Source organism: Tachypleus tridentatus, chromosome 2 (assembly GCF_004210375.1).
Source record: "Tachypleus tridentatus isolate NWPU-2018 chromosome 2, ASM421037v1, whole genome shotgun sequence".
NCBI lineage: Eukaryota > Metazoa > Arthropoda > Merostomata > Xiphosura > Limulidae > Tachypleus > Tachypleus tridentatus.
Window position 1 is genome coordinate 55534246 of NC_134826.1, and position 12554 is coordinate 55546799.

The 12554-nt window shown below is 29.0% G+C and overlaps 1 protein-coding gene across 3 annotated transcripts in view; it reads right to left on the reverse strand.

Annotated features, from left to right (window-relative positions):
* eIF2Bepsilon (eukaryotic translation initiation factor 2B subunit epsilon) overlaps positions 1 to 11278 on the reverse strand; it is a 29716-nt gene extending 18438 nt beyond the window's left edge. The window contains exons 1-6 of one of the 3 annotated variants that reach the window (XM_076487641.1): positions 11048 to 11274; positions 7556 to 7680; positions 6273 to 6458; positions 4961 to 5135; positions 1229 to 1384; positions 225 to 310 (exon numbers count right to left, since the gene is read on the reverse strand). In XM_076487641.1, the coding sequence (XP_076343756.1) occupies positions 225 to 310; positions 1229 to 1384; positions 4961 to 5135; positions 6273 to 6458; positions 7556 to 7680; positions 11048 to 11185 (866 nt within the window). In that variant the 5' untranslated portion in view covers positions 11186 to 11274. Of the gene's footprint in view, positions 1 to 224; positions 311 to 1228; positions 1385 to 4960; positions 5136 to 6272; positions 6459 to 7555; positions 7681 to 10671; positions 10798 to 11047 lie in introns of those variants that run through there. The other 2 variants (XM_076487643.1, XM_076487642.1) reach the window with 2 other exon arrangements.
* Between the last annotated feature and the right edge of the window lie 1276 nt (positions 11279 to 12554).

The window sequence follows — 12554 nt, forward strand, 5'->3', positions numbered from 1 at the left end:
AATAAAATCGTATAAAAATTAAGAAAAACCAACCTTTACATTAGAGATAAATATAAAATATTTTTATTTAAAACCATGTTTCACCTTGATGGCTTCTTCAGGGTGCATAACAAAAATCATACCAACAATTGATAATCCATAAATGGCATTATTCTAGTTTGTTAAAAATAAATGCTGTTTAAGACAAATCAAAAAAACATTTTGATATATAGTTTTCTACACACCTGACAGCATCATACATAGTAAGGTTAGACACTTGGGCAGCATAACCACCATCAATGAGATGAAAGTTTAGGGTGTTGCCCATTATCTAGAAAAGAAAAAACAAAAGTGAGCATGCAGGTATGTAAAGAAAAGTATCCGTTAATTGAAATGGATGTTTAAACTTCTGTTATTCTTGTCTCCGAGTTTCAAGAGCTGTGCTTGAGATTAATTATTTAATGTTTATGCCTTAAAAATGTTTTATGATTACAATAGTATGTTTCAGGTAGTAAATGTACATAAACTTGAAAAATATATATCTAGAAATTAAGAGATAATTATTATGTTGACTAATTCAGCTAAGCACTTCACAATAACACAGGTATCTAATAGTACATGAAATTGTTACTTGCATATAAACAGCAAGTCTCGTATAAAACACAACATTTTGTATTTATAGATTGCTTCAGGTGTAATACATGGATACCCTATTGTTTATGAACTTGTCATAAGGGCATACACAGAGAACAAGACATTTTGTATTTCTATACTAAGAGTCTTTGAAATATTTGAACAATTCTTTATTCTTTTCTTTCTCAGATTTATGAACATGATATAGAGAGGAAATATCAATACACATCCAAAAAAAACTGTTAAAACTTGCTACAAAACATAATGACAATCTGTTACTGTTACCTGTGTTTAAAAAACTATACAAGATAATAATGTTTATAAAACATTTTAATACTCAACTTTCATTTCAAATACTTATATGAGAAAGGAAGTAATCAAAAAAACAGACTGTTTTATGTTATTTCTCCTCTGGTCAGTTACTTTCTGAGAAACAAAGCAAAGTAAAAAACAGAGTCTATTTTATGTTATTATTCCTCTGATCAGTTACTTTCCGAGAAAGAAAGCAAAGTAATAAACAGAGTCCATTTTATATTATTCTTCTTCTGGCTATATAATAAATTATGTTGGTGATACAAATATTTCTCAGAAGATAAAGATACTGGTCAATTCTCACTTCTTCATTAATGAGAACACCTCGAACAAAGTCATCTCTAGTTTGATAATCAAAGTTATCAGAGAACAATGGTGGAACATGTGGAGAACAGATGCTGATGTGTGTGTCCAACAGATCGTACCTCAGTGTAACTTTATTATTTTCTTGAAAGATAGTCTGAAAAGAAACCACAGTTTATGTAAAGGCTGATAACGCTATTGTAATATAATAATATTATAGATGAACTAAAACAAAGTTCTAATGATATAAAACACAAAACACTGTTGTAATAGTGAAATAAATAGCCATACTGAAACAATATTCTGGTGTATAAAACAAAATTCTTATAGCATTGTTTTAATAATGAAATATAATAGATAAGTTGAAACAAAGTTTTGGTGGCATAAAACATATAATTCTCAAAACACTTTTATGAGAGTATAATATGATTTTCTTTGGGCCATTAATGTTCTTACTTAAAAATGTCAGCTGTTTTCTCACGTTTCAGGGATCCATGTTAATTATTCAACAGAAGTAGAGAATCCTGTTCACACTGCCATAACAGATTTATATTATACATACACTTTGTGAATTATTTAAGTGATACCCTGAACTACCTAAATAATTTAAACCATAGTTTAGGAAGCTTACAAGTAATAACAGGATGGAATGATTCCTTTCTTATTTAATTCTGTACAACTGAAAAGTATTTATAATGTACAAAAATTCTGAAAATATAATGAAGAGTCCATGTCTACAAATTATGTAAGCTAATCCTCAAAGCATCAGTATATGAAATTATTGAAATTATATTAGGAGTCATAGATGATCATTATAGACAGTATTAGCAAACAGTTCACAGGTTTTGATGAAGTATTCAAAATCATAACAATTTCAAGTAGCAGCTTGAGACTGTTATGTGTAACAGTAAACAGAAAAACAAATGGATGTGACCTAACCCTGTCTGCATATGCATGCTTTTCCTGCGAGATATTTATTGAATTACATTAAAAATTTAAACAAACTATGTCTTGTTTACATTAATTAATTATTATAACACAAATTCAGAGCTAATAACTCATATTTTAAAAGAGTTAAGTTCTTAGTTTTGTAAAGCAGTATTAACAAAACATCCTGTTGTGAGATGTTACATTTCTTCTTTAAGCATTCCCTTTTCTATAATTTATTTTCTCTCTCCAAAATATAATACAAGTTACTCAGTACACAATTTTCCATCACTCATACAAGGTATACTTTTTATATTATTAAATTTTGTTTTGTTACAGAACCATCAAATAGAAAATCAGACCTCTCTTGGTACTTGGTACACCCACCTCTCACACCTTCTCTTTTAAAATTTGTTAACAGTTCTCTTTACATTTAATTATAAATTATTCACAGCCAACAGAAAGCAAAAGCTTCCACATATCAAATAATGCATTATTTCTAAACAGAGAATTGTCAATTTCTCATTTAGTTCACAATTTGTTCCCTCAGGAAACATACCAACTAGCTTGCATAAATTTGTAATGGCTCTTGCTGCATTCGTAGAAAACCAGAGAAAATTTAACCATTATGGAACACTGTCTACATTTTGGGTGTTACCATTCTTTGTTTTTGGTGCATTACTATCATTAGTATAAAAAAGTAGAGTTAAATGTCACTCAAAGTCAGCAGTAAAAATAAAATGTATGTAAGTAATTTATTTCTTGTTTTTTTATATTTATTGTAATAAAAGTAACTTAAATGTAAAAAAAGGAATATACTTAGATTAGATAATATTAGGTAAAATAAATAATAACATAATAAAAATGTTTCATGATGTACAGAGTAACTTGTGGGCAATGTAGTATGATGCAGTAAAGTGAACTCCACATTTTCCAAGTGATTTACAACTTATAATGGTGCAAATAGTAGATAGACATAGTTCAAAGTGAAATAACATTTAGGTATAAGTAGATGTATATTGTGGGAACTTTAAAGCTACTTGATGGTAGTTTCTTGTTACAATCTGAAGTCAATCAACCAAGCCTGTGTAGATTTAAACAACCATTAACAGATCATCAGATAAACATGTTGATAGCTCTATGACGGCTCTGGGAGTTTTTTCTTGTAACAGGTTAAAGAGTGAGAATCTCACTGACAGGTAAAATAACTAATTTAACCGTACTCAAAACCAAGTTTACCCTACAGGGAATCTTTTATTCTCAAACAAAGTTGCTCATTTCATAAGAAAATGCACCACTTCAAAGTGCTGAAATTGATAATTACAGATTTGAAGAATCTGAAGAAGAGGTTGGAAACCTAATTTGGCCACCACAGCCACCAGTCTTAAATATCATCTGGCCTATATGATTAGTTTTTGGAAACAAAGTTTTGAAGCCAATTTCAATCACAAGCATTACTTCAATAATTAGAAGGACCTCTGATCAAAGATTGGTAAAAATGTTTGTTGTACATCTTGCTTGATATCAAAGTTATACTGACTGCTTATAATAAACCAACTCTATATTAAAAAATAAATGAAGAAATTAATAATGTTTCCATTAAATTGTCATAAATATTAAATATGTTGTGTTTCCTTCACTAACAACATTGTTAAATGCTTATAATAATAATATGCTGTGTCTCTTTCACTAACAATAATGTTCTTAAATAGCTCCAATAATAATAATGTTTCTCTCACCGACAATAATGTTAAGTAATTCTAATAATAATATGCTGTATTTCTTTCACTAACAACGATGTTGTTAAATACTTCAAATAATACGCTGTGTTTCATTCACTAACAACAATGTTGTTAAATACTGCTAATAATAATATACTCTGTTTCTTTCAAGAGCAATAATGTTGTTAAATTGCTCTAATAATAATATGCTGTGTCTCTTTCACTAACAATATTATTGTTAAGTAATTCCAATAATAATATACTGTGTTTCTTTCACCAACAATAACATTGTTAAGTAATTCTAATAATAACAGACTGTGTTTCTTTCACTAACAATAATGTTGTTAAATAGCTCAAATGATAATATGCTTTCTTTGACTAACAATAATGTTGTTAGGTAATTCTAATAATAAATGTGCTGCATTTCTTTCACTAACAATATTGTTGTTAAGTAATTCTAATAATAATATGCTGTGTTTGTTTCACTAATAATAATGTTGTTAAATAGTTCTAATTATAATATGCTTTCTTTGACTAACAATAATGTTGTTAGGTAATTCTAATAATAAATGTGCTGCATTTCTTTCACTAACAATATTGTTGTTAAGTAATTCTAATAATAATATGCTGTGTTTGTTTCACTAATAATAATGTTGTTAAATAGTTCTAATTATAATATGCTCTGTTTCACTAAAAATAATGTTGTTAAGTAATAATAATAATATATGTTGTATTTTTTCACTAACAATGATGTTGTTAAGTATTTATAATAATAATAATATGTTGTGTTTTTGCACTAACAATAATGTTAAGTATTTATAATAATATGCTGTGTTTCTTTCACTAAGGATAATTTTGTTAAAAGATATGGAATAAATAAGCTACATGTATCTTAGAAAATCCAACAATGTTATAGTGTACTAACAGTGTCTCAGTAACTAAAAGAAAAATAATTTACATGTCTAAAATTTGTGTGTTCCAAACTGTATACTTTTTCACACACTCTCCAATGTTTAAGTAGGCCACATTTATAAATAAAAAACAAATCATAAAGAACTTGATGAATTTCAGTACCTATAACTTACCAGTGGAAATTCAATCTTTTTTTTACATCCAACTTTTTGATAATGTAATATCCTCTCAGTTTCTGGTTCTACTGCTATTACACACTCATCTTCTAAACATCTTGTCTTGTGCTTTGGCAAAGCTTTCTTGAAAACCAAGGTCATCACCAAACCCTTGTCTCTTTGTTGCTGTTTTCTGGAAATGGTTCAGTAAAAGATTCTCATTTTCTAATGCATTTTTTTTACTATTATTAGTGTTTTGAGTTTAGTGATTTTAATAAAAATTGTATAGTGTAAACAAATTCAATAAACTAATGTTATAAAATTTAACAACATTTTAGAGAAAATACTTTAATGATAATTTTCCAGCTAATCACTGTGCACACTAATTATTAATAAATAAACATCTTAGGAATACTTTTTTTACCTTAATAAACAACCTTATTTAGTATAGTATGTTTCTGCTTATTAGGCAGATTAAACAGGCTAAATTATCAGACATGTTTTTAGGGCTTACTAGGAAGCTTTTCATATTTACCAACAAAGTTTATGGTTTAGTGATAGAGTCTACTTTATGAACTGTTTTCAATGATATTTTTCGAACAACTAAGTCACTTTAACTTATTTTTAAAAACCCAAGTTGTGTGAAGGCATGGTAAACACTGTAATGGTAGCTTGCGAGTACATCAGTGTGAATAATGAAAAATATAAATTCGTTATAGAAATTAACAAAGATAAATTACCTTTTTTAGCTTTATGGTTAGAACTGAAAAGACCAGTTTCAGAGTAGTGTATATCTAAACTTATTTTCAAGTCAGAATGCCACCAAAATGGATATTTGGCAGACCTTTGACATTTACTATAACATGGGTGATTTAAATAACAAGAAGTAAGACCTAAAATTCAGTGGCCAATAATAGTGGGTTTTGAACTAACTGGAAGTGACACAACTTTAAAAAACTAATCACAGATTCTACAAATGAGATAGTTCGACCACTGTGCCACCACTCCTAAACAACTTCTAATATCTAGTCTCTTTGTATACTTTCCTTCCTCAGTATTTCTAAATAAATAGCAAAAGTCATTAGAAAATGTGGACAGTATTTAAGACCCATAAGCAAAAAGATAGTATATAATACTTACCATATTAAATATATTACAACAATAGAGACAAAATAAAACAATTGGAATTGCAGTTGGATGTATGATTGGAAAAAAACAGAATGATATAAAATGCTAAAACTAAGTTAAATAATTAAAAAACAGTCTTTCTATTAAGCAAATTAATTTTTTTAAACAGAGGTAAAGGCTCAAAAATTGTGTAGAAACATACTTGTGTTTTAATAGGATGTCCTTCACTGGAATCTGAGATACAGTGTCACCACTAAGTAAGATAAAATCAGATCTTATGATGGCTTTACTGTCTAATTCTCGCAGTATATCTCCCATAGAAAGGAAGCTTTCTGACACAATAGTAGTGACAGACATAGGGGAGTCTGGATTGGACCAACATGATTTCCTGAAATCATGAGTAAGTAAAAATACACAACTATTATTGGCATTTGATGACAAGGAACACTCTTTAGGACCAATAGAGTTTGAATTTATGAGATTAATATAAATAAAAAGAAGGAACTTAGAGCACCAAATTTTTGTACAATACATAAGAAACAGTGGTTTTCTCTTCTAAGATACATAGTGTCTTACAACATATTATGGTATTTGTGTCTGAGTATTTCCATTTACAGTTCTGATAGATGTACATGTATAATGTTTAGTAACTTACAAACCATTAGTAGCCCATAAGCTTAAAACTTATGATAAAAGTCATGAAACTACAGATGTTTATCTTTTACACTCCTCTTAGTTTGTTCACGTATGACTTTGGAGTTTAAACTATTACATAAAAAGTAACTATCCGATACAAGACAAAAGTAGGTATAAAGGCTGAAAACAAAGATATGTACTGTGTTACTTACAGTACCTACTTCATAGCACCCAAACAAGTATATATACAGAGGTATCTCTGTAAAGCTAGTAAAATAAAATAACTGTACTCATAATTTTAACTTGAAGGTCTTGTTATATGTATACTTTAGAAATGTTGTTTTTGTATTATTTCCTGCATCAACATAACCTCATTTTTCTGAGAAAGGAACACATCACATATATTTAATAGAGTTAAAAAACAGTTTTAGAATGTGCACACTCTAGTCCTAATGAGATATCTTACAAGAAGCTGAAGAGATTTTATTTTAGTGAAAGAGAAGGGCAAGAAAACCTTCTAATAAAAAAATCAAAGGTCTATCAGTATCAGCAATTTTCTTTTTAAGGGAAAGAAACATCATAAATAAATTAAGGCTATGACAAAAAGCACCAGTACAAATAAAAGTCTGGTCTGTTGAATGAAATTGTATATAAAAACCTTCTTTTTTTTTTTATGAGGGAAACACTAAGATCTGGTTGTGAATGAGTGAATAGCTGTAGAACCTTTCAATACAACTTTCAAAAAACTCCTAAAAGCCTTCCAAACAAATAACCACAATTTGGAATCTCATTGCTGAAATCTAATAATTGAAATACAAATTGGTTTGTATTGAAATAAATATAGCTTACAAAATATAATCTTTGATTTTCTGGGCATGGCTACAGCAAAATACAAAGGTTTCCTGAATACCATTTATACTCAAGAATTCCAATGTGTAGTCCAGCAAAGGACGATTAACCAAAGGTAGCAAAACCTTCAGGATAAAGAAAAAAATTATTCAGAGTTAGTAATTAGAGAACTATTAACAATAACATCAATAAAGTATCACTTTAAAACTTTACTTTAAACACAGTTAAAGTAGTTTTTCCTCATAAATGAAATACTTTGTTATCTATAAAGAAAACAGGACATAAAAAAAAGCAATAACTGCTTCCTCTTTCAAGATCACCACAGCATATAAAATAATTATTCATTTTAAATACATTTACTGATTATTATGGTGTGCATTTAAAGATAAAAACAACTGCACTCAACTCAATTCTGAAAGTTTATAGCAATTACTAGAGAAGTAATAATATGATAAGAACATAGAGACTACCACCAATAATAAGGGCAAAATAATCACCAATAATGAAAAGAACAGATAAATTAATTAATAATAAACAAACAGGACAAAAACAAAATACTCACCAGTAATGAAAAGAACAGATAAATTAATTAATAAACAAACAGGACAAAAATGAAATACTCATCAGTAATGAAAAGAATAGATAAATTAATTAATAATAAACAAACAGGACAAAAACAAAATACTCACTAGTGATGAAAAGAACAGATAAATTAATTAATAATAAACAAACAGGACAAAAACAAAATACTCACCAGTAATGAAAAGAACAGAAATGAATTAATAATAAACAAGCAGGACAAAAACAAAATACTAACCATAATGAAAAGAACAGATAAATTAATAATAATAATAATAATACACAAGTTATAATTTATTTATAATACTACAATACACTATTTATAATACTATACAAATAGTAACAGACAGGTTCCTACAAACAACGAGAACAGAAACAGGCAGGTTAATATCAACAACAAGAACAATAACAAAAGGTTAATATCAACAATGAGAACAAAAGCAGACAAGTTACTACAAACAGTGAGAACAAAAACAAATTACTACAAACAATTAGAATAATAACAGACTTGTTGCTATCAACAATGAGAACAACAACTGACAGGTTAATACGAACAATGACAACAAAAACAAACATTTTTATACCAACAATGAGAACAATAGCAGACAGTTTAATATCAACAATGAGAACAAAAGCAGACAAATTAAAACAAACAATGAGAACAATAATATACAGGTTAACATCAACAATGAGAAGAATAACAGACAAGTTGATACAAACAATGAGAACAATAACAGACAAGTTAATACACACAATGAGAACAATAATAGAATAGTTAATACTTAATGATGAAGAAAAGACACATTAATGCATAACAATGTGGGAAAAACAGATAATTTTATGCTTGAATTATGTATTAAGGACAAAGACAGATGTTTTAATACTCATTAAAATGACAGGTTCATACACAGGTGTGTACAAGAATAAACAGGTTAATGTTTAAGTTTTCCATATTCAACACTCAAAACAAGAATACTCAGCTACAAAGAAATGCTCTTCATTCAAGTAATACCAAGATGTTACAAAATACACTACAGTGAGGCTAATAATCAACAATTAATTTGTAATGAAATACACTACAGTGAGGTTAATAGTGAACAGTTACATTGTAATAAAATACACTACAATAAGGTTAATAATGAACAGTTATGTTATAATAAAATACACTCTGAAGAATAATACTCAACAGTTAAATATACTGAGTTGTAACAAAATAAACTGCATTGAGTTTATTACTAATAAAAATATAGAAGCATCTTTCAGAATTCTAGGAAAGGTCATATAGGGATGAACTTTTCATAACATAAGAAAAATATTTTTAAAAACCAGCAAAATTATAAAATCCAGAACCTGCCTTACCCATATTAAAGCAGAATTACCCATTATTATTTATCAAACCCTCAAGTATTTTGGAACAAAACTGAGTCCAATGAGTACACCGCCATGAAGTGAAATGTAATTTAAAAGACATTCTCTCATAATAAAGGAGAAACAATTTCTCACTTAGTACTCTAATAAAACAATAATACTGCAGCATAACAAAGTGTATCTTCATATAGAACTCAGTACTGCAGCCATCAAAAACCAGTAATCTGTATCACAATTAAATTGAAAGAAACAAAGCTGGGGTAAATACTGTTTAACTGAAAAGTATCTAGAAATGCTCCTTCATTGTTTTACATATCTTTCAATGGTTCTTGTTGCTGATAACATCTTGGAATTGTTAATATTTTCACTTGGCATATACATGTATTATTTTAAAGCACGGCCAGGGCAGTTTGAAATTTTCTGCCATCATGAAGAAAGAATATTTCTCTTCAAACTTCATCAATTTTAAGTTTCAGATAAGTAACAAAATATTGAAACATCTTTTTTTTTTCATTGCAAATCTAAAACAATCTAGCCCAAGAAAAATTATTTAAAAACAAAGCAATAAAAAAATTGAACAAAATGTTTTTAAATGCTGAGTTAACACTTGGGCTTGAGTCAATTTATAAAAATACAATAACTAGTGATGGCTAAAGGCTTACCAATAAAACTGTCTGGAAAATGGTGACCAGCAAATGAATATACAAAAATAAACTATGCTTAATACAATATACTAAAGTCCTGGAGTAGCAATAACATTACAGAAAAGTGAAATTAGCTTTTAAACTAATTCCCTAACACTTAACCATCATGAAGAACAAAAAGTGTCATATCAATTATCATAATAATAATAATGCATTAATGTTCTTTCCTTCACTTTGTACTCTAAAATATAGTAATTCATTTTGGTTTAAAGGTAATATGATGTGGTTTTTTATACCTTAAAATTACAATTAGGTAAAACATAAAGATCATATGGTGTAACAATGGTAACTTTCAGTCCCCAAGACCTAATATTAGTATTACACAATTAATCTCTAACTGTCAATAAGGCAATGTTTTCCAAACTATGGAATACTCTCCTGTGGAGAAGCTGCCTTTTGACTGCAGAGCCCCAAAAATAACGATGTAAGAAAGATAAAATTTGATATGACAAAAACCTAACAAACCTATCACTTTGATTTCATTTGTTTTTTTCTCTTGTATTTAATCACTCCTTACAACTTTTCATTTTGAAAAAAAGTTATTAAAAACAGGGATAGAAAATATTTAATTTGCTGTTTTCACTTGCGAACATTATTTTAACGTGGAATAGGTTGGCGCTACTGAAACTTTCCTCGGTTAGCGGGGCGCCGCTAATAAAAGTTCGAAAAATTACAGAAATATCTTCTGCTACTACTTGGCTATACGTTATTTGTTGCTAGTAGTAGAACTACTTGGCTATACGCTGTCTGTTGCTAGTAGTAGAACTAATGTTACTGTCAGATTCTTGAGAAATAACTTTGAATAATATCATCTATCGTTTTTCAAGTATTACATATCTACCTTTGGCTTAAAAATTGTTAGTGGAGCAAATCTCGTATTGAAACTATCCGCAATGACAACAGCTTGAATAATTTCTTCTTGCTGTATTACTTCATCTGTTTTCCCCTTCCTGTTAGTCGATTTTACGAATGACGCCATGTTAGGTTTGACGCTAGTTGTAACAAGTATAACGAACACTTAATTTATATTTTATAAACATACATACATAAGCTTCAACTAAAATAAATCACAAACGTTACATTTCTTCATTAAAAAAACATCTAAAATCATAATGTTTTCTTTTGTTTTAGAGAGCAACTAGAAATATCCTGTTTAATAGCCAAAGACTTCTTGATTCAATCTTTATTTTTAATTGTTGTGATTAGATAAGTTATAATAACATAATTTCAAAACGATGCCCATCATTAGTTCCTATTTGTGATACAACTCAAGAAAATAAAAAATATTATTTTTAATTCATGATATATGATTCCTTTCTGGATAATATGTGTGAAAATATATTACAACTTTATGTTTCGTTGGACGGGGATACGAACACGCGACTCTAATTATGTGTCTAGCACCCTAACCACCTAGCTGTACCGGGCCAAGAGTGACAAAAAAAAACAACAAGAGTTTGGTCCGGATGATAACAGTTAATAATAACAAGAAAGACTAATGTCAGGATAATAACAAGAAAGACCAAGGCCAGGATAATAACAGTTAATAATGACAAGAAAAACTAATGTCAGGAGAATACTGAAAAGTTGTGTTCATCAGTGTCCTTAGTGTTGTTTGCTTGTTTCCCTAAGGCTAATTATAATTTCTAAAGTTGAACGTAAACTAAGAGTGATAAGAAGATAATTTCTAATAAACGGGCGTTGTAAAAACAGGATGTAAGAAATGGCTATTTGAATATACCGTAGAAGAAACTTTAAATTTTGGTCACATTGCGAGAAGAGAAGGGTCTGCCTGAAGGGAAACTCAATGGAACTAAGAATTGAGTTTTTAAAAAAGGAAGACAAGAGAAAGATGGAATGATGATATAAGAAGATAACCGAAGTATCGATGATGGAAGCTATAAGCTTAGAGGACCAGGACGGTTAGAGAGGACTCATGGCGATCACAATAATTCTGACATGGACTCATAACAATACATATAATCCAGTTGTGATAACTTGACAAGCCCTGGACTAATCGTACTAATGTATTTGGCAGTTCTAAGTGCAGGATTAGAAGAGTTCAAGGTTTAGTATACCCTGCATGTCTGAAGCTTGTGAGTAAGTAGAGAAACATGGACTAACACTTTGCAGAATTGTACAATATTCGTATATTTTGTGCTTGTTTTTCGTTTGTTTGTGTGTGTTACTTAGACGTTTGTATTGTTTTTGTGGTTTGTTTTGCTATAGAGGGAGATATTTTAAAGTCACGTGATAAGCGCGTGACTTAATAACTAGAACTTCATTCAAAATTATTAGAACGAAATAAAACGCGACTTTGCCTCGCGTTTGTTATTGATTCGTGATAC